Consider the following 23,694-nt stretch of genomic DNA (forward strand, 5'->3'; position numbering starts at 1 on the left):
TAGACTTAAGTTCAGTTTTATGATTACAAATATATGTATATATAAAAAAGTTTACACACTGATCTTGCCTCAACCCAGTGGTTCTCAAGATAAGAGGAGCTGATTTTGCTTGCTTTCCTGCCCCTGGGATGTTAGGGAACACCTCGAGATACTTCTGGTTGTCACAACTTGGGGAAAGATACTTTTGGCATTTAATGGGAAGAAGCCTGGAATGCTGCCAATTGTCCTATAATGCAGAGGACAGACAGCAGCCACAGTAAAGCATTAGTTAGCCCAAAATATTAATAGTGTCAGGGTTAAAACACCTTGTATAAAACAAAATGATTAAAAATTAAATCAGTTTAAGACAGTTGTGGAGCTAGAGCAAATAATTCTAAAATTTGTATGGAACCACAAAAGACCTTTAATAGTCAAAGCAATCTTGAAGAAGAGCAAACCTGGAGGTATCACAATTCCGGACTTCAAGTTATATTACAAAACTATGATGATCAAGACAGTATACCACTAGTATAAAAACAGACATAGATCAATGGAACAGAATAGAAAACCCAGAAATAAACCCTCAACTATATGGTCAATTAATCTTCAATAAAGCAGGAAAGAATAACCAATGGGAGAGATAGTCTCTTCTATCTTTCCCAACACTTAGTGTTGGGAAAACTACACAGCAACATGCAAAAGAAAGAAGACAATATTCTTACTCCATACACAAAAATAAATTCGAAATAGATTAAACACCTAAATGTGAGACCTGAAACCATAAAAATCCTAAAAGAGAAAACAGGCAGTAACTTCTTTGATATTCAGCTATAACAATTTTTTCCTAGCTAAGTCTCCTGAGGCAAGAGAACCAAAAGCAAAAAGAAACTATTGGAACTATACTAAAATAAAAACCTTCTGTACAGCACAGGAAACAATCGACAAAACTGAAAGGCAACCTATGGTATGAGAGAAGAGACTTGCAAATTACATACCCAATGAAAGGCTAACATCCAAAATATATAAAGAACTTATGAAACTCAACACCCAGAAAACAAATAATCCAATTAAAAATGGGCGTAAGACACAAACAGACATTGCTCCAAAAAGACATTTGGAAGGCCAACAGACATATGAAATAATGTTCATCATCACTTACCATCAGGGAAATGCAAATCCAAATGACAATGAGAGATTACCTCTCACCAGTCAAAATAGCTAAAATCAACAAACAAAATGTGTTGTTGAAGATGTCAAGATGTCAAGAAAAAGGAACATTCATGTATGGTTGATAGGAATGCAAACTGGTACAGCTACGGTGGAGAACAATATGGAAGTTCCTTAAAAAGCTAAAAATAGGGCACCTGGGTGGCTCAGTTGGTTAAGCAACTAACTTCGGCTCAGGTCATGATCCCAGTGTCCTGGGATCAAGTCCCACATTGGGCTTCCAGATCCACAGGGAAGTCTGCTTCTCCCTCTGACCTTCTCTCCTCTCATGCTTTCTCACACTCTCTCTTTCAAATAAAATCTTTAATAAAAAGGTTAAAAATAGAAGTGGTGATGCAACATGGGGGCTTAAGTGGGTAGGAGAAGAATAAATGAAACAAGATGGGATTGGGAGGGAGACAAACCATAAGTGACTCTTAATCTCACAAAACAAACTGAGGGTTGCTGGGGGGAGGGGGTTTGGGAGAAGGGGGTGGGATTATGGACATTGGGGAGGGTATGTGCTTTGGTGAGTGCTGTGAAGTGTGTAAACCTGGTGATTCACAGACCTGTACCCCTGGGGATAAAAATATATGTTTATAAAAAATAAAAAATTAAAAAAAAAATAGAACTTTCCCTAAGATTAGTAATGTCACTCCTGGGTATTTACCCAAAAAATACAAAAACTCTAACTCTGAGGGATACATTCACCCCTATGTTTATAGCAGCAGTATTTATAATAGCTAAGATACGGAAGCAGCCTATGTGTATTGATTGATGAATGAATATGATTGTGTATTGATTGATTGAATGAATGGAGTGTGTGTGTGTGTGTATACATATACATATATATGTATGTGTGTATGTGTGTGTATGTATATATAAAATATATATATAAACATATATATAAAATATATGTTTATATATACATACACACACATACACACAGCCATAAAGAAGAATGAAATTCTTTGCAATGACACAGATGAAGCTAGAGAGTATAATGCTAAACAAAATAAGTCAGAGAAAGACAAATATCATATGATTTCACTCATATGTGGAATTTAAGAAACAAAACAAATGAGGAACGGGAAAGAGAGAGAGAGAGAGAGAAACTAAGAAACAGACTCTTAATTATACAGAACAAACTGATGGTTACCAGAGAGGAGGCGGGCAGGGGCATGAGGTAAATAGGTGATGGGGATTAAGGAGCACCCTTACCTTGATGAACACTGGGTATTGTATGGAAGTGTTGAATCACTATATTATACCTGAAACTAATATAATAATACTGTATGTTAACTAATTGGAATTAAAATAAACACTTAAAAAAAAGACTATTGTGGAAACTCAGAGAAGTTTTTTTTTATCAAGACCTCTGAGTAAATTGTCTATCCATTATCTACCCATCCCTTCCATAAGGATCTAAGGTTATAGAAGTAAGTGCTGTGCCTACGTGGTGCTTCAAATTTAGCAAAAGAGAAACATAGAAACCAAGAGTTTAATGTAGTTTGAAGTGCTATGATAAAGTGCTTTAGTTTAACAAGTTCTGTTTTAAGTGTTGGACACTTAATCCAACTCAGTGGTTCAAGGGAGGATTCTGGAACAGATGGCTCTGGAGCTGAGCTTAAATGATAAGAAGGAGTTAATCAGGTGAAGACTGATGGGATTTGTATTCTAGAAGGAGGGACATTCAGAGTGCAAGCAAAGGCATGAAGCAGGAAACAGCATGAAGTGCTTGAAAAATAAAAAGTTTGATAGCAATGGAGCATAAAATGGGCAAAGGAGCTCATGAGGAAGACGCAGAGAGGCCTCAGAGGCAGAGTGTCTTTTGCTGCTTGAGGAAGCCAAGACCTGCTTCTCAGAGAACAAAAATATAAGCCAAGAGTTAAAGACTGAAAAGGCATTTCCAGGAATATGAGGAGGGAAGAGCATTTGGGGAGAGAGAACAGTATATGCAAAGATGTGGCAGCTGGAGAAAGCATGAGCTATTCAAGGAACCTCAATAGTTCCTTGTGCTGGAAGAGAAAATAGCAGAAGGAGGAAAAGAAGGCAGTGGTCCGATCCCATCTTTGTATCAGATTCAAAGAACTGGAGATTTTATGCTGTAGGTGATAAAGAAGAATCTTGAGCATGAGCTCAACCGCCCCCCCCCCCCATTTGGGAATACTTCAATTGTGAGAATATAAAGTAGATTGGAAGAGAAAAGGATAGGGATGAGGTTAAGATGAGACAAGTATATTGATGTAAAGAGTCCATCAAAGATGCGGATGAGAAACCCACAGATAAGAATTTGTTGAGCCTCCATTATACACTTTCTACTGCTCTGGACCTGATAGAAATTTAAGGAAAATTCACTCTGTACTAAGGTAGCGTGGTCCCTTTTCCCAAACTGAAGAAAAGGTGAATTATACAAATAAAGCTATTTGGGGAATAGTGCATGGAAGTTTACTATTATTGCGTGATGGTGTACAACATACATCAGGACTGATTGAATTCAGATTAGGGTTAAGGTGGTAAGAATAAGTTCTAGTCTGGGCTTATAGGGAGAGATATGGGTGCATTTGGGTAAAAGAGGCATTGTGGGAGAAACAGAAATAAAATGTGAGTCAGAATCTAGAAGCTGGGATCAACATGAGTTTTCCTTGATAATGTGAAAATAGGTTGTATCAATTGTCAGTAGTTGCTAAGAATAAGTGATGCCAAATGCTAAAAATGCCACTCAGATTCAGCTCAAAGGTCACCTTTGTGAGTCCTTTCTGAAACTCCCCATCTTCTAAGTGGGACTGACTACTTGTCCATATGTTCCTAGAGGGTACACCAGCATTCTTGCACAGATGTGAGACCAGGGCAATTTGCTAAACTGATGCGTTCGCATGTTCATTTGTATGTAAACCCCTATTAGCCAAATCTGTGCTTCCCGTTCCCAATTACTAGCACAGCACTTGGTACACAGGTCACATTTAAGATCCTTTCTTTCACGGATGATTTGTTAAAAGAAAATGACATGTTCAAAATTGTGTCACTTAGGCCAAGTCATCGAACCAGGGCTAATGGCTCAACTAATCAAAGTTTCAACCTCCCCCAGAAATAAGTTATAAACTATCAGTCAGAATTTTCTTTTCTTTTTCTTTCTTTCTTCCTTTTTTTTTTTTTTTTAAATGAGAATTTGTATTCGCTCCAGCCCATTGACAAGGAAACTGAGTGTTGGAAAGATCAGGTCATTAATCCAAAGTCACCCGACAAGTAAACAAAAAAAGCTGGAGCTTGAATTAAGCCCACATAGATTTGAGTCAGGAATTTTCTGATAAGCACCAATGAGGCACTCTATCACCTGAACGTTCGCCATCCCCCAGAGGAAGATGCTTTATTTTGTATAACTAATCCCTTGGTCTTCTCCCTAAGGAAATTGACTTTGCCTGGAACCAACCATTCTTTTGCTATTAACTCCCTGCCCCACTGTCCTTTCTATAAAAACCTTCCATTTTGTACAACTCCTCAGATCTCCCCTTTACTTGTTGCACGGGATGCTGCTTGATGCACGAGTCACTTAGTAAAACCAACTAGACCTTCTTATTTACTTGATTGAGTTTTTGTTCTTTGTCAGACTGAAGGAATGACTATGTTTAGTGACAAGGATGAGAGATGGGAAGGACAACGACGGCCATGATACTAATGGTGTAAGTAGTATCGATAGATGTTGAGCTCTCTGTTCCAGTCAGCAGGTTAAGCAGAACTTTAACAAATATTTAATTTACTTCTCAAAATAATCACAATAATCAATGAGGTAGCTACTATTATTCTCCCCATTTTACATGTAGGAAAACTGAGGTCAAGGGTGGTTATAAACCTTCTCTGAGACCATGAGGCCAGTGTAAGGTAGAGAGGTATGCTGACTTTAAATCAGTACCTTACTTTAAAGAACGTGATCTTACCCAGTATTCGTATATTTTTCATATTCTTTCTTTTTAAGATTTATTTATTTATTTACTTATTGTGTATATGGGGGATGGGGACAGAGGACAGAAACTCAGACTTCATGGTGAGCATGGAGCCCAAAGTGGTGGTTGATCTCATGACCCCAAGACCAAGACCCAAACAGTAATCAAGAGCAGACTCCTGAACAGACTGAGCCACCCAGGTGCCCCACTATATTTTTCATTTTCAAGAGAATCTAGATTTAAGATGATTTTATTAAGAAAAGAAGTTTGTTGATTCAATGTATTTTCCCTACACCCAAAAGGCTCAATACAATGCAATACTGTGAGGACCGGTATAATTGGTCAAGTTGAAATATGTCTTTATGTCTTTAACAAATACAGTAGCTAAGGGTTTATAAATTCAGTGGAAGAGGCATAATGCCACCATCCTAGTGGCAATGAAACCTAAGCTGAAAATCAGTAAAAGGGAGCAACTCAGACTGTCTAGCCCGGCACTGACTCCCTGTGCGACAAAATTATGTGGATGACTTAATTTATGTAAGCAACTCTAAATTGGCCTAGACATGTGGAGTTAGAGGAAAAGACATTTTATTCAACAAACACATACACGCTAATTCAAATTATTTGTTAATTTGGCAGATAATTTCATCAACCCCCCAAAGAAGTACTCAATTCCTGTCCATTCAATGAGACTGAGGGCTCAGAAAATCTAGACAAGTTTCCAAAGAGCAAGACCTCACCAATCTCAGACCCCTTATCAACAGGTTCCTTTACTGCCAACTCTAGAACAGGGATTGGCAAATTACAGTGATGCAAATCTGTCCTGCTGTCTGTCTGTATTCTCTGCAGACTTAGCATTGTTTTACATTTAAAATGATTAAAATTTTAAAAACATAATATTTTGTGACATAAAAATTTTATCAATATTCAGATTTGCATCTCTCTCCAGAAAGTTTTATTGGAACATAGCCATGAGCATTCATTTGTGTATTTCTGTGTTACAACAGAGTTGACTACTTAGAACAGACTGCTTGCATGGTCCACAAAGTTTGGCGGTGCTAAAGACCTCAGTGAATAACACATTGCTCATATCATGCGTTTGGCCTCTCAGATTTGTGGCTCTCAAAGTGTTGCCCCTTGATAGCTGCATGAGGCTAAAGTGAGAAGTCATTAGAAATTTAAATTCTCAGACCCTCACCTAGATAAAGTCAGAAACATTGAGAGTAGAGTCCAACCATCTGTAGTATATAACAAGCCATGAAAGTGATTCTGACACACAGTAAAATTTGAGAATCACTGGAGTAACTCAAGGAATTGGAACGTGTGATTCCAAAGTAATTACAAGGAAGGCATTTACTGGCTCCTAATTGTGCTCCAGGCACTGAGCTATGTATCTCATTTATATTTTGCATTCCCTACAACAATCTCAAAAAGTTGGGTTTATTAGACTCATTTTACAGAAAAAGGAACTGAAGCTCAGGAAGGTGAAGCAACCTGTTCAAAGTTACTGAATTAAACTAGAATGAAACTAGATCTGTCTGCTATATACCCTACACACTTGCCCTTCTAACTCTGCTCTCCTTCTGATTGTGTCTGAGGAGAAAGCAGCCCCTTCCATTCTGAGGAAGCTGCCCTGGTTTATGCCAGACCTTGGCATTCCCTTAGTGAATATAAGCACTTTGAATTTCACAGAATATCAACCTCAGACAAGACCACTCTGTACTTTTGATCGATCAAGACAAAAAAGCAAGATCACTCTATCATCTTGTGTGAGAAGAGGCAACAATATGAACCTTGTTTAAACCACAAAAATGACCAAAGTTTCCCCATCCTTATTACTGCAGCTTGTTTCTTTGCCAACTGCAGCTCTAGTGTCTGTCTAGTCTATGCTACTTATAGAAGAGATTTATTAAGATCATCATAGAATTAGGCTAGTTTCTTGACTTTATTTAATCCAGAGCAAAGCCCAGTTCCAAAATCATAATCCCCCAACAGAAGCGCAAATGCACTAAGTCTGTTCTCATATCTCCTTACTGAGCTGTTCCACTGCTCTCCACGGTGTGGATTCCCTCTCCTGCAAAGAGCAGTGAGGCCAAATTACTCTACCACGGGTGTGGTCCTGATAACCTTTGGCTGGAGGCCATTGAAATGTACAACTTCTCCACCATCCTCTCTCCTCCCCATTAAGATTCCAGCTCTCTGCTCCTAGCTGGGGTGGGGAATGAGTTCTCAGAGTAAGCAAAACTGAAAAATAATATTCCCCAAACCTGTCAGTACCAAGTACATTGCCAGATCTGAAGCAGACACTTGGTATCTTAAATGGTTAAAGGACTTTTAGAACCAAGCTGATTACATAGCCTCCAGTCTCTGTCAGTCTTTTGATTCAGTGCCACCACCATCTTCTTTCAACCTTCCTTGAAAACTTCCAATGGGATGGGATGGCTGTTCTCTTCAAATCTTATAGAACTCTTTCTCCCTCTCATCAGACTCTTTTTTGTCTTGGATTAGTTATTCAAGTTTGTACTCTTATCAAAATGCCCTTTTGTCCTCTATGTCCCTTCACACAGTAGGTGCTTGATACACATGTGTTTGATTTCACGCGTAAATTTAAGGCTAGGGGTGCCTGGGTGGCTCAGTGGGTTAGAGCCTCTGCCTTCCGCTCAGGTCATGATCCCAGGGTCCTGGGATCGAACCCCGCATTGGGCTCTCTGCTCAGCAGGGAGCCTGCTTCCTCCTCTCTCTCCGCTTCCTCTCTGCCTCATCTCTGCCTACTTATGATCTCTGTCTGTGAAATTAAAAAAAATAATAATACAAAAATAAAAATAAATAAATTTAAGGCTTTTTCCCCCCCAGTTATAAAACTGAAAGGGCTACTTTCCGAGCCAAATCAAAGCACATGTAAGCTGGGCTTTTTCAGCTTACTGCTGGATATCTCATTTGGAATTATTTCTCATGGTCATGGGGTTCTAATGAACAGCTGCTCCAGATGCCTTTGGTATGTGGGTATCTTTACTCTGAAGTGGGATTGTGATCTGAAATCTCCCTCACAGGAAAAAAAAAAAAAAATCAAAACAAAACAAAACAAAAGCCAATGCAGCCAACTAATCAACAGTTTCCAGGCTACCATGGAAACTTGAAAGAGGCACTGGAGGCCCTCAATTATGCAACCTAAGAAGAAGTACACAGGCACCATTATTCTATGAGAGTAAATGGCACTCACACTGTAATGTTTTGAGTGTCTTCCTATGGTAGATAGCATGGATAATTACATAATCAAGAAGAAAGAATAAAACTGTTTTAATTCCCTTTGACACTCTCTGTTGAATTCTGCATTGTGGACCATGTTCCTGTGTTGGCATATAGAATTACCTCACCCAGAGTCCTGCATATGGAAACTACATAAGGACTTTGCTGGCCTATGAAGATGATATACTTCTCTTTATCTGTAAAAATCCAGCCTAAAAGTCAGCTCTTCCGGGGAGGCATCTCTGATCACTTCTAGCTCTTCCATTTGGACTTAATTACTTTCCATTCTTCTTCTGTATCTTGGACTTGCTTATACTGATCTATCTACTGTAATGTATTGCCTTTCCTTTATATTCCCCATCTACCTAAACAAGGGAGAGTTCTGTCAGGTTAGAGACTATCTTTAATTCATCTTTGTATCCTGGGCCTAGCAAAGTGCCTGGCATATTCCAGACGAGGGAGAAATATTTTCAAAGACAAGCCACTGCCAAAACACAAATGGCAAAGTGATGCTCATTATTGATGGGCACATGGGAGTACATTATACCACTCTCTGTACTGTGCTTCATATGATTTTCCAAAATGAAAGATTCAAAATAATTGAAGATCTTGCAAAATGTCAATATACCTATCTGAACTGTTAAGTTTCCACCGTAAATGGTGCTACCATATCTGTAACTACAACCTCTGTGTACTTTCTACTTCTTTTTTATTCTCAAGAAAGATATTTAAAACCTAACAATGTTGTCCTAAAATAAAATACAATTATGGTATCTCGGAACAAGTGCAGGCCAAAGGTATTATAGTAAACATGAATTTCTGGAAAAACTGGAAATTGATAGTTCACGTTAAGTATTTTATTGAGAAGGGCAATCCATAGATTTTTGCCCCGTTGTCTGTCACCTGAATTGTTCCAAGAGCATAACTAATATTTCTCCTTCCATGATTTTACTACAGAATTCATGTTCACCTACTCCCAGATTGAACACCTAAAACAGTGGTCTGTCACATCGCTCACTTCCCCCCCCCGCAACTTGAAGACTTTGAATCAATAGTTCTTCACTGGTTGAAGAATAAGTAGATACTCTTAGCATTGAACTTCAAGCCATCTCTTCAGCTACATCTCCCATTTCAACGTTCTGACACCTATGTGTGTGAATGCCACTGTCCTTATCCATGAACTTAAGGGCACAACTCATGCTCTTTGCTTAGCCTAGAATGTACTTCTTCCCTTCTCTAACTTAGGAAGTCCTTTTCACATTACGAAGTACTGTATAACTGTTTCCTTCCAGAATGTACCATTCCATCCATGCTTCTGCAGGCCATTTCTCTCTAATACCCAGCATTGATATTCTTCTGTCTTGTTTGGTAAATTGTTTCCTTTCCTAGACTGTAAGTTCACCGAAGGTATGTTCCTTTAATGTTCATCTTGCACACCTCTCTACCGTCCAAGCCTACCAAAGAACACTACATGCATTTAGAATTCAACAAGACATATATTATATGCTAAACGTATGAAATAATAAGATCCATTTTCTGAGTGTTCTTCATAGTTTTCTTTATTAATGAGTGGATATGTGTAAAACCTCAAATCATCATATTAAAATCCCTTTAGTCTTTTGAATCCTCTTTATAAATTGCTTTTGTTTCCTAAACCTTGAATTTCAACCAAAGGAGAATTGTATTTTCAAAATGAGGTTTTATCAAAACCAGAACCTAATTTAGGTGGGAGCGGAAATGTTTCTCTTTATTCTTTTTTATCTGTGGCTAATTTTCATTAGCCATTGTAGATGATAATACTATGGTTACATTGCTTTACCCCAACAAGACCACAGATCCTCTCATTCAAATAGATTCAGAACTACTTTCTAAGTAAATCAATATACAGCCATACTAGAGAAAATGTTCCATAGTTATACCAGCAAAGAATCATTGCCCCTGAGGATAGTATAAGAGTTCAGTGTGGCCTGAAATAATCTCACGGCTCTGCTCTGAGCTTCATCTTCATTTCTCCACCCAAAAGAATGGTTAATTCCCTGGCCTTATTGTGGGCTATATTTTTTAGAGCAGACAGTGAGAACTTTGGCAGTCTACATTGGGATAGTCTTTTGGGGAATTTTTATCCTTTGTAGGTAGAAAGGCTGAGGGATAATCTAATAGTTTGTGGCTTTCTCTCTATTTTGTGCCTTTTTCTTATTCCTCCACTTGACTGGTGGTCAGCTTCTTACTGGAAACTACCCACAGCCTGAGAATACACAGACAGGAGGCTTCTGCCATAGTTCTCATGGTCTTATTGAGTCTCACTGTTGGATTCTACCTGGAATAAGTATTTATAGCCATTAAGTGTACATCACAGAAAGTCAAAATGCAGTGCAGGTCTCAGAGATAAAGAAGCTCAGGAGACCACTTGGCTTGGCTGCTTTTGTTCCAATTTGCCACCAGTCTATGATATAGTCAGTAGACTGGCTTAGCTCACTTACATGCCATGCTTGGATCCCACACTTGGGTTGGAGTCAACACCTTGTAGAAATTGTGTGGTTGTAGTGTAATCTTTCCTATGGATGTATTTCCCTCCAGAAATCTCTCAGAGTGTTAGTGGACAAGATATCAGAATTCAGGACATTTCCCACATAGATTTTCATTCACTCTCTTTTCCAATACTAGAGAAAAGAAATAAGTAGAAAGTGTGGTATGGTAGAAAAACTATAACCATATGCTGCTTAGTAGTCTTTGATTTTGGTCCTGTCTTTCCTCCAGTTGGTTTTGCCTCTGGTAGATCAGTTAATCTCTTTGGTTTGTAGCTGTTTCCTATGTAAAATGAAAGAGTTGAACTAGATCAGCATTTTCTAATATGTACTTCAGAACAAAAAATGATAGACTTGTCAAGTAAAATGGGTTATTCCTCATGTATGGTGGTACCAGCATCTTTGAATTTTAGCACGATGGTGACTTTTATATTGAGCCTAAATTGCTCCCAGCTTATTGGACATTTTACATAATAGCTATAAAAGTGTAGGCGCATCATCTATATGTGTGTGTATGCAAAGATATATCAAATCTTTTATGGAAATGGATATTAGTTGAAAATGAATATGGATATCTACCCCAAAAAAGACATTTCAGACTAGCACAAAAGTCTGTGATTGTAGTTGAGGGAGTCAGGTTTATAATTCTACTTTTCAAATTGTTGGAACTCAAATTTGAAGTTTTCATGTGAAAATCTTCAACTTTAAGTGACATAAAATAAAAGTTAAGAAGAAAAGCTGAGTCATTTGCAGGGGTCTTAAACCTAGGGACTTTGGCTTTAAATGCATTCATTATCAACATGGGCAATAAAAGAATAAAAGTGCTACCTTATAGCACTGGGAAGGTTGACTTCCTCAGTACCCCCATGGCTGTTGTCATTTAGCAAATATTTCACCTGGCTCTGAGACCAAGCCCTCTGGAGTATTATCCATTAAATTTGGGGGCTATTGCTCAGCCAAGTTCAGAAAACAAAAACTAATATGGTGACAAAATTTAACAAACGGGAACTATTCTCATTACAGAAATTGAAATGATCTCATCTGCATTTTATTACAATACCACAATGCTAAGGTTGCTCTGTAGCACTTGAAGAAGTATGCTGGTGCATTGTTTTCCTTCCAGGGGTTAAATAAAATCACTGTGTAATATGAGAAAAGGAAGAAACTAATTTCTGAGGTTTTACTTAATCCCATGATGACATTGTTCTCTTGTGTGCCTAAGCAGAGCTTGTCACAGAGTGAGAATATTTACAAGAAGATATGAAAATTACATGGGAACTTGTGTTTTTACAGAGGTCTAAATAGTTAGAACCTAACAAACTCACTTTGTTAAAAAAAAAAAAACTTCCTAAAGATAAGATACATTGACCATTATAACATATTAACAGAAACAACCTGTATACCGGATGTAGTTTGGGATGATGTCGTTGTAGCCATCAGGTGTTAGCTCCTGTAGTTAGAAAGATGAGAAGCATGGCAGGCTTAAATATTTCCACCATCTTCCAACATTACACACAACATGAGAAGTGAACAATCATAAAGAACTCGGCAATAAAAGATCCTTCCCATATCTGGAAGGAATATTAACAAGTGTCTTAGGAACTACTTTCTTTTGCTTGGGAAGATAGGAGAGCTTAGATGTAGAATTGACCTTGGATGCCGAGGTTTAAATAATTCAAAGTATCTTATTTCAGTAGAAAAATTATTTCATGAAAAAAAAAGTGCATATATATTCACACATACACACATCCATTCAAATTATTAAAGCGAAGTCAGTCAACATTTTTACCCCACCTTTAATAAGGTGGAGTAAATCCCCACCTTATTTTATTAATAAAATTGATTTGAGTAGTAAAATTTATATTAGATGGATAAAATATTTGTTGATATCAACAGTGATGCCCTGTGCATATGGGTTCCCACTCAAGAGATGAGCAAAGTGGCTCATTGGGAAATGTAAATGAAACACTTTTGCAAATTAAGTGCTCAAGAACATTTTTGCCAAACACCCATTAACTCAATTTTAACTGAAAAGCCTACCCATTTTACATCATAATCAACAACCCAACTCCACCCCCACACCTCCTACTTAATGAGGCACATACAGATATTTCCCTCATAAATCAGGGTACTCCTCCAGAGAATAAAATTCCTAATGACATTAAGGCGTGGTAGCCATCATGAACTTGACAACCAAAAAACAACCTGTATTACCACCCCATAGTAGGGAGTCTTAACTTCACACCTTGGAAATATATTTAACCCACAATATCACCCTACACTCAAGAGCTTTCAAAGAGAAAGAAGTATCCCTTCCCTCGCAGTGTCAAATATCTGGGTAAACAGACATGAACTGTCCAGTGCTAGGCTGCTCCACGGCAAACATGCATATTTTAAAACTTTTACTTTGGGTATCAAGCCTCCTCAACTTCTGCAGTTTCTGTATCCAGTTCCGAACCAGACCTGACCAACCGCACAGAGTGGGAGCGACCACTTTACCTTCCGAAAAATCAATCAGTCCCAGCAAATGAAGCAGCTTCAGAGATGCACATATAATCACAACAATACCCACTGTTTGCAGTCCTTCCGACTCCCACTCGAGAGTCAACATCTTTCAAGCTGGCAGAGCATCCCAGCCTCCGGACCCCTTTGGAGCGGAGGGAGTTAATTAGAGAATCCGAGCAGTCTCTGGCTTGGAACAAAGAGTCGCGAGGGGGAAAAGTGAGCAGCTCCTCGCAGACGCACCGGGCGGAGCAGCGGCCCCCCGGGGTGAGGACCGACCGGGGCTGGAGTCCAGCCTCTCATGCTGATGCCGGCATTTCCTAGCGGGGTCCCCCAACCAGAGCGCGCCTGCCTCCGGGTTCTGCGCTGCCGCCAGCGGGTACTTGGACTTAGAGCTGTGAGGGGAGCATCTGTTGGAGAGCGGGAGACTTTGCTCTGTCCGTGGAGAGGAGGGACACTCCCAGGAAACTTGCCCTGGAGAGCACGGCGGCGCTCCACGCGCTGACGACGCGGCGCGGGCTGAGCAGGCTGGCTGCGCGCTAGTTTGCTGCCCGGGAAGCCAGCGAATGCCCCCTTTTTGCCCAAGCAGCGGCTCTCTCCTCCCAGAGCTCGCGCCGCCAGACAGCTCAGCCCCCTCCTGGGATGCTAGGGCAGAATCGGCTGTCGTGGCTGCTGCCTGGAGCCTTTGTCAGAAAGCTCCCGTGGAAGCCCGTGGGTAGTTTTTCTGGGGAGAAAAGTGCAGGAGCAAAAGAACCACGATTGCCTTTGTCACCAGGAGCATCCAAGCTGCTTCCCACCTGCCACTCCACAGGGGCTGTCTGGTCCCCTCGGACACAATGAGAACATTATTAGGAAGATTGATTTGGTCCTTGTATTTTACAAACAGGAATGGTTGGAGAGCAGGGCGGAGCAGGACCTTGTAAGAACACTGATGTTCAGTAACTGCCCCCTGGAGGGGGGAATCACACTATCCTCCTTTCAACTCTTGATTCAGCCTCTCTCAAAGCCAAGTTTCACAAACTTCCCTGATGATAAAAATCACACAAGATGCTTGTTAAAAATATTCTCTTGTGGAAAGCCTGATTCAGAGGATCCTGGAGTTTGTATTGTATTCTTTTAAAAAAGATTTTATTTATTTATTTGAGAGAGAGAGAGTGGGATGAGGGGCTAAGGGAGAAGCCGACTCTCCCGCTGAGCAAGGAGCCCAGTATGAGTCATGGGACTCCCGGATCATGACCCCAGCCAAAGGCAGCCGCTTAACTGACTGAGCCACCCAAGTGCCCCTGGAGTTTGTATTCTTATTTTTTTTTTTTTTTAAAGATTTTTATTTATTTATTTGACAGACGGAGATCACAGAGAAGCAGGCAGAGAGAGAGGAGGAAGCAGGCTCCCCGCTGAGCAGAGAGCCCAATGCGGGGCTCTATCCCAGGACCCTGGGATCACGACCCAAGCCGAAGGCAGAAGCCTCAATCCACTGAGCCAAGCTAGATTGTTCTTTTCAGGGAAGCAGGGGTCATGATGTCTTGAAGGATCCCACCGGGTATTCTATTCCAAACCACACCAAACATCCCAGCCAGCTTTGTGGGAATGGTCGTAGACTCTGGTCTACACCAGGAGCACACTGGCTTAAACACCCTGGGTTTTTTATTTTTATTTATTTTTTATTTTTTTTTTTCCACTCTGCTGAAGCCAACCCCCGCCCTTGGAACTCACTACAAAAATCAGGGTTTATGAATAATATCTTGGACTTTGGGGGGCATTTCCTTGTTCTGTTACTTTCTTGGGTGATTTTCTGCAAGTAGCTTAGGCTCTCTGAAAACAGGTCATTTTCTGCAAAGTTGTGATTATAATACTTTGTTTAAAGTACTGTGTTTAAAGAGAAATGTGAGAATTAAGTGTGGTTGTAATAATGGTTACCATTTACCAAGCATTTAGTAGGTGCTGATCAATAGTATAGGGATTTATCAACAATGAACTCCTCCCCACAATTCTGTGTGGTGGGTTTTATAATCATCTTCATTTTATAGGCAAGGAAACTGAAGCTTAAACTGGTTAACTTACTTGTCAAAGCTGTGGTGGGCACAGTGCTTGGGAGGCAATAGGCATTCATTCGTTTGTTTATTTCTTAACATTTGTTAATCTGCTACAACGATCTGTGAACAGTAGTTGAATGATAAAGTCCAACCTTATCTCGTGGGGGCATATGTTATAATAAAGGAGGCAGGTATGAAATTGAAACTGACTGAGAAATGCACTAGCACCTGAAAAGATCTCTCTATGAAGTACAGTGGGGGCACAAGAATGAAAAGCCAACTCCACCTGGGGAAAGATGAGTGGTGGGAACGGGAAGGAGACTTTACAGAGGTGGTAATCATTGAAAATGGTAGCTTTCCTTATTATTAGAAGTTATAAATAAGACAAAAACAGAGAGACAAACCATAAGAGACTCTGAATTACAGGAAACGAACTGAGGCTTGCTGGAGGGGAGGTGGGCAGGGGGCTGGGGTAAGGGTGATGGGCATGAAGGAGGTCACTTGATTTGATGAGCACTGGGTGTTATATGCAACTGATGCATCACAAAATTCTACCTCTGAAACTAATAATACAGTACATGTTAAATTGAATTTAAATTAAAAAATCAAGATAAATAAAAAACTTATCTAACATACACAGGCTTTGGGGTACACAGGCTTGGACTGAATTCTGGTTCTGTTGCTTGCTTGCTGTGTGATCTTGAGGAAACCACTCCATCTCTGTCAGTTTTCTAAGTGCAAGATGGGAGTGTGACTGCCCACTTCTCATCCTTACTGTGAGAGTTAACTGTGGAGAGCTGAGCCCAGTGCCTACAAGACAGATGGCAGGTGTGGGATTACAACAGCAGGGCCAACTCCTTAGAGGCTCTGCTGGGTCTAGGTGGATGAAGGGACCTTGCTCCTCCTTATCATCCTCTCTTCTCCTAAGACGGGTTTCAGTCCTTCCCCCATGAAGACTTCCTGACCTACCAGGCTATTTTTCTCCTCTGGGCATCAGGAATACACTTAGACCACTAAGTTGGCTTTATAACAGCGCTTTTTATTTTGGATTTTATGTCTTTGAGAAATATCTATCTATCTGCCCAACCACCAATCTATCTAAGCATGTTAGTTTCAGTTTGTAAGCAAATCAGTGCAGGGGAAGCGGTTCTCGAAAGTTGATGGGTAAAGAGATGTTTGAAGTAACCATTCTCTGAAATTCCTGAGAGTATTTGATGAGAGGACATCAGAAGTTTTTTTTAAAGAGTTGCAGAACTTAATTAGGTCAAGTTAACTCTGTCTGTTTTAACCCTATATGATTTCATATTAAAACAAAACACAGCTAAGAAGCTATAGGTGCAGATTTTTTTTTTAAATATTTATTTATTATTTATTTATTTATTTTTAGATTTAATTTATTTATTTTGAGAGAGAGGGAAAGGGAGAGAGAGGATGAGCAGTTGGAGGGAGAGGAAGAAGCAGGGAGCCCCGTTCAGGGCTCCATCTCAGGATCCTGACATCATGACCCGAGCCTGAGGTAGACACTTAACCAAACTAGCCTCACAGGTGCTCCTAGATGCTGAATTTAAACACTGCTTTGTCTGACTACCAAATTCATTACATTCCCTTTATATCCCTTAGCAAATTTTAGCAAATAGTTACCATGTGATCTCTTGATTTATATCCTTAAGCAAATAATTTTTGAGTTGTCACATCTTATTTTCCCAGAACGATATCTCCACCATCTTTGAAATTCACAGAAAGACCTAGGGATATAATTTTGTTAATCCCAGGCAAGACTTCACTTTAGGACAATGGCATTCCTATATAAGATCCATGAGATGAGAGTTTTGATGACCCAGCCAATCCTTATCTGTACTGGCTACCCTTACTAAGCTCTTCCTGTTAACTCCAGCTACAGTATATTCTGGCTCTTGAGAATGCCAGGGTCTCTTTCACGTACCACCCTCATGGCAGGATTTTGTAAACTAATAGTGTCATCCATGAGTTTCATGCATCATCTGACTAGTCTAGGGAAATGGGGGACACTTGAAGAAGAGTGTTTTTCTAGGGCCATCTTGGGAAAGAACAGTTGGCTATACATTATTAAAAAAAAATAATAATTCCAGGTGATGGCTTTATTATTTTATTACAGTAGCTTATTAGCCCCGACCTAGTTTGTTATGTTAAAATATGCCTCTCTATCTCTAACTATTCTCAGGTTTGCCAATTCTTTATATTATAATGGATGTCCAGCAAAGGTCTGTCTTCTATACCAAAAGAAAAGAATACCAAAGGAATAAACTAACAACTCTTGCTCACTTACTCTAAACTAGGCACATGTACTTAACATGTATAAACTCATTTAATCTTACCCTAAACTAATGAGAAAGTGTTATTATCACCATTGCAAAAAATAAAAATAGATAAAACCAATGATCATCAAGATTAGTTTTATAGTTACATTCAATAAGGGGCACAACCATGATTTATATCTGATTTACTCCATTATGGTGACTGACAGTTACGTAGAAGGTCTAAGTGTCAGGTACTATGCTAAAATCTTCACGCTTATAACTAATTTAATTCTTTCATAATTCTATGAGATCTATATTATTTCTCTGGTTTAAAGGATAAAGTTGAGGGGCGCCTGGGTGGCTCAGTGGGTTAAGCCGCTGCCTTCGGCTCAGGTCATGATCTCAGGGTCCTGGGATCGAGTCCTGCATCAGGCTCTCTGCTCAGCAGGGAGCCTGCTTCCCTTCCTCTCTCTCTGCCTGCCTCTCTGCCTACTTGTGATCTCTCTCTCTGTCAAATAAATAAATAAAATCTTTAAAAAAAAAAAAAAAAGGATAAAGTTGAAACTTTAAAAGATTAAGCAACTGGCCTGAAGTCTTATAGATAGGACTTGGCAGAGTTGGGCTTGAGCTTGGGTATCCTGGGTCCAAATTTTGCACATCGTGTCATTCACTACTGCACTCTTGGGCCTCCCTGTACCTTGATGAATGGTTCTCTAACTGGGTTTCTGCTAAGGGGTTGTGCTGGGGAAATATTGCCAGAAACTCTTGGGAAAGTAAAAAAATAGACTTCAAAGAGGCATGCCCAAGCCAATGACCCCTCCTGAAAAAGAGAGAGAGGGGGGAAGTAGAAATCAGAGTAGACTTTCAATTTCCTTGCACTGACCCATTGCATTATTTTAAATAATCTCAAAAAGGATGATTTGCCTGAAACCCGAAATTAATCATGTCCCCCTCTTTGCTTTAGCTTCAGTTTGAAATTTAGCTTCAGTTTGGAATTTCACTAGGTGATGTTCCTTGGTTTTTAAGAAGTGTTCTTCATCCTATTGACATCATACAAATACCAAAATAAATATAGTGAAGTTGAGAAAAAAAATTTTTAATTAGATAGATTTATCTATCTACCTATTATCTCTCCAAAAATATAAATAGAATAGCAATGCATATAGGATATGCTAAGTCAAACTTAAATTTAAAATGATTAGTTTATATTTGTATAAACATTTAGAGTTCAAATAATCCAATCTTTTTATTTTAAGGAGGCTGGCTTATAAGTGAGGTACAGAAAACAGAACTGGCTTGTTCGTGTTCAAAAACCTTGGAAAATGGACAAAATGAGCTTGACTCACCTAGCTTGTCATGATACTGAATTGTTAACTGGGATGATCCATTGAGAAATTAGAAAGAAATCAACTTCTGAAAGAAAAATGTTCTACTCTCAGTAAATAGGAGGAAAGAGAAGCAAGACCTCCATGTGGTTGGCATCATCTAGAAGGTTCTACTGAAGAGAGAAGCCTAATTTAGGTTTTTGAAAACAAGTGAGGAGAGGAGGAATGATTTTTTAGGAACAGAAATGGGCACCCACTAGGGCAAAAGCTATGATGGTAGCATAGCTCCATTGAGGCCTCTGAGGCAGGGAAGAAAAATGCAAATGGAAAATTGTTGTAAGAGGCCTCTTAACATCTGCATAGAACAAGGAATGAGCATAAGGTTGGTATGTGAAACTTAGTGTCTCTTTTACTTTTAAGATTTTTCTTACCAAATGATGAAAGCTATTCACCCTCAGTGAATTCTGTTCTGTCCCCACCCCAAAGGGTATCACGTCCATCTGTCTTGGGGCTTCTCAATTACTTGGAAAGATCCCTAAATGTTCTTCAGATAAACTTTCACTCAAACATGCCAGGACTCAACGCTGTTTCACTTAGTTGCAGGGTTCATTCTGAAAGCTTCCTAAACGTGTCTGGAATGGATTTCTTTAAAATATGTATACGTTTATCCATTAAACAATTAAGCATCCAACCTTCAGGCTTGAGTGTCTATCGAATCCATAAAGGAGGAGGGAATATCTCTCACTTGAAAAACTGCCAACAATGTTGCACTAATGTATCTTAAAAATGATATTCATGTATCTTGTGATCCAAGTTTATGTTATATAATCTTCATATAAACAAATTAGAAGATTATTTGGAAATTTAACTGGGAAACATTCTTAAGAATATAATCTTTCCCTGAGATTTGTGACCTTTTTCCTGCTCTGATTTCCCTTTCCTAGGCCTTCTGGACTAAACTGTGTGGGCTTCTGGGTTCACCCATTTAATCCGGCATACAACTTTGGCTGTCATGTCACAGATCTTTTTCTCTTTTCTCTCTAAAACAGTCTTTGCCATACACCACTATAATTGGCTGACTTTAGGGCAGTGATTTTCATGGATAATAATAATAATAATGATGATGATGATGATCCTTTGCTTTATTATGATATAATTAGGATTATTGTATTGAACCCCTCCTGTGTAACAGTGTACTACACACATTACATGAATTATCTCATTGAATCATCACAACACCTATTACAGATGAGGATGCTGGAATGCCAAACCTTAAGTAACTTGCCCAAAATTATGGAAAAAAAAATCAGAATATGCCATTCCAAAATATGCCACCTTGGCGTAATGATTTTGTGGTGCTGAAGGCATTTGAGAATCACCAGATGCAAGAAGAGTTCTCAGTCCTCCTCTTATCTACCTAACTGTGGCATAAATTTCCCTTTGTGAAGCTACCCATCCCTTCTCCTACGCCAGGAATCAGAGAGCAACTCTTATCACTGGAGATGGAGAGTGAGCACCAAGATGAGTCTGCATAAACAAGCTTCACTAAAAGAAGCCTTATCTTCTTTAAGTTTCTCTCATATATTTCCTAGTCACTTCCCTGCGATCTATCATCTTGAAGCCCAAACTCCCTTTCTTTTGTTAAAATGGCACATAAGCCCTGGAATCTAATTACTTGTTTCTATGAGTTTCACTTCTTTTCTGTGAACTTCCATATATATAAAATAAAAATTGTATGCCTTTTCTCCTATTAATCTATCTTCTGTTAATCTAATTTGCAGGCCTCCAGAAACTGAACCTAAGAGGGTAGAGGAAATGTTTTTCCTCCCTGATAATTACTAGAAGTTAAGGAGCTGGGATTTAACCTCAGGATTTCTCACCCATGAGTCAGTGTTCTTATATCCTTGTGGTGCCTTTGTAAAGATCACTACTGTTTTTATTTTGTTTTTACTGTGGCCTAAGAAACAAAGAGAAACAAGATTTAAAGTGCAAATGGCTTCCAGAAAGGTAGCACGTGCTGTGGCCCTTACCTCTTGTTGAAATGTAAATGTTTCACATCAAGCTCTTTCCCGGAAGCCAGATCAAGAAAGCGAAGAAAGGAGAAACAAGAGGAGGGAAGGGACTCAGAGGAGATAGGCAAAGGAACAGGAGAGAAGAGAGGAAGAAAATGAAGAGTGCTGAGGAAAGAGGCAAGCAATCCTCCACGGCAGCCCGGGTGACAGAGTCAAGAGTACACAGCTGAATGTAGCCTGTTTTCTACTTGTGAGATTCTCAGACTTGCAGGCAGATGAGAGTTAAATTGGAGTAAAGCAGATTATAGGAAAAGGTTGAGCAAGGGGTTATTTCACCCTGAATTCGCCCTCCTTCCCTGGTCTGTCAAGCTCTGGAGCGCTTAGCAATGCCAGCTATCTCTTTAGGTCTACCTTCTCAGCCATAGCCTGGAAATTGAATAGGTGGCTTTTAAAGCATGAATACTAGTGATCTCCCTGGATATGGCATGAGCCATAGCTAAGTCACGAGGCCTTCAATATCTCTTCAAAGTCCTGTGATGCCTTTCCATTCACTTGTGGCAGGGCCCTGCTGCCCCAGATTGATTGCTTCATTGGCTTGGTTCTCTCTGTTCTTGGGCATGAGATTCCCATAGACTGACTAGGGTGTTCTCTGAGCTGCACTGGCTCATTTCCTGTCCTGCAGCAGCACTTTGGGAAAGAAAACCCAACAGGTTTGAACTGGAATGCATTTCAAATCTCCAGGGACAGTGAATAATTATCTTGAATATGCTTTGTTGTATAAAGAGTTGGAGGGATATCTGGAAAGAATTATTCATAGAAGTCTCAATGTCCTTTTGTGAGAGCACTTCTAAATCAATTTTGTTTCTTTGCTAGTTCATTCATCCTCTCATTCACATGTGTGCATGTATACACACATACATACACATGCGTGCACACAAACACATACATACACAAACACACGATTGCCACCATTGTTTCTGTCACTTGCAAAGTCAGAACAGGGGAAGTCCTAGTGAATACAGAAGTCCCTTTTCCCTGAACTTAATGTGTGCGCATTCCTGCTGAGGATGAATAAACACATAGTAAATGTTCAGTGAATGCCTACAGAGTATATGTTTAGAATGTAAGGTATAGGTCATGGTAGGTATTTTTTCTCTAAATGCGAGTAGCTCTCTGAAAAGTGACTGGCCCAGGCTGGACAACTAGGATTTGTAGCCAAGTCTTTGGATTCTTAGTTCATTGTTTTTTCCATTGTAACATGGAATTGAGGCATCTACCTAATATCTAGGAAGGATAGAAGCAAGGAAGAACCATGCACTACAGAAGAGAAAGGTTTCTTCTAGTGAGAACAGAGAAATACATAAGAAAGAGAAGACATGGTGAATTAGGCATGAAGATGAAGCCTAATATTATATATGTCCAGATTCTGTTCATGAGTGTTAGCCTTTGCTAGTGTTTCCAAATCAGCTACATCTTAAGACTTGGTTCTGGCATCCACTACAAACAAGCAGACAGAGAAGCTGGGGGCTGTATCTGTGACGTTTTTTGGTGAAAGGAACTAAGCTTCGTTTGGAAAAAAAGAGAGGCAAAGGAAAAATGTTCTCCCTACCCAAGCTCCAAAATCAGAGGCTTGGAGGGCTGGAAAGGGAATCATTTCTCTTCTGAGAATTACATATTTCCCAGAACTTACATTTGGTCAGTGTTGTAGTTTGTCTCTGCTGGAGATTCCTTGTTTTCAATGACTACACTTATATTATTGCAATGTTGAAATCAGTTAGTATCAGTTTCCTATTGCTGCTGTAACAAATTGCCACAAAGTTGATGGTTTAAAATAACACAAATTTATCTTCTTCCAGCTCTGAATGTTAGAAGTCTGAAATGGGTCTCATTTGGCTAAAATCCAGGTGTTGGCAGGGTTGTCTTTCTTTAAAAGTCTCTAGGAAAGAAACTGTTGCCTGGCCTTGATCAGATTCTGGAAACTGCTTACACACCTTGGCTGTGGTTACCTCCATCCTCGAAACCAGCAGTGGCCAGCTAAGTCTTTCCCTGGCAGTATCATTCTGAACTTGACTCTTCTGCATCTCTCTTTCGCTTATCTTGTGATTACATCAAGCCTGCCTGGATTATCCAGGATAACCTTCCTATTTTCAGGTCAGCAGAACAGCAATCTCAATTCTACCTGAAACTTTAATTATATTTTCCATGTAACCAGCATATCCATGGGGTCTTGATGATTAGGATGCAGACATCTTTGGAGGACCATTATTATGTCTACCTCACAGTTAATAATATGAATAACCTGTAAACACTGCTTTAAATAGGAAAAGAAAAGCTAACCCCTAAACTAAACCCCCAAATTTAGACTCTACTTCATCAAAAACGAGTCACTTAAGATATGTGTATGAGCATGTGTGTGTATGTGTGTGTGTGTTTAATGTACAGAAAGAGAACCTTCTCTTTCAGAAGGAAAGAGCAGCTTTAATTAGCATTCTTATCTCTGAATTTCCAATTTTCACTAAGAAACGACTCTGAAGAAATTTCAAAATGCTAAGAAAGAACACCAAACAATTGAGAAGATATAAGCTAATGCTCAGACCCAGGGACAGTCTATTTCATTTTAGTGGTCAAAAGCAGTTTGATGCAGAGCAG

At 39.5% G+C, this 23,694-nt stretch overlaps 1 protein-coding gene across 6 annotated transcripts in view; it reads right to left on the bottom strand.

The window, feature by feature from the left end:
- The window catches only part of KCNIP4 (potassium voltage-gated channel interacting protein 4), a 1,139,639-nt gene that overhangs the window by 210,649 nt on the left and 905,296 nt on the right, over positions 1–23,694 (bottom strand). The window contains exon 1 of one of the 6 annotated variants that reach the window (XM_032333978.1): positions 13,397–14,325. The exons of the other annotated variants lie outside the window; for them this stretch is intronic. Within the exon in view, the coding sequence (XP_032189869.1) occupies positions 13,397–13,508 (112 nt within the window). The 5' untranslated portion in view covers positions 13,509–14,325. Of the gene's footprint in view, positions 1–13,396; positions 14,326–23,694 lie in introns of those variants that run through there. 6 annotated transcript variants of the gene reach the window in all.

Source organism: Mustela erminea, chromosome 2 (assembly GCF_009829155.1).
Source record: "Mustela erminea isolate mMusErm1 chromosome 2, mMusErm1.Pri, whole genome shotgun sequence".
Taxonomy (NCBI): domain Eukaryota; kingdom Metazoa; phylum Chordata; class Mammalia; order Carnivora; family Mustelidae; genus Mustela; species Mustela erminea.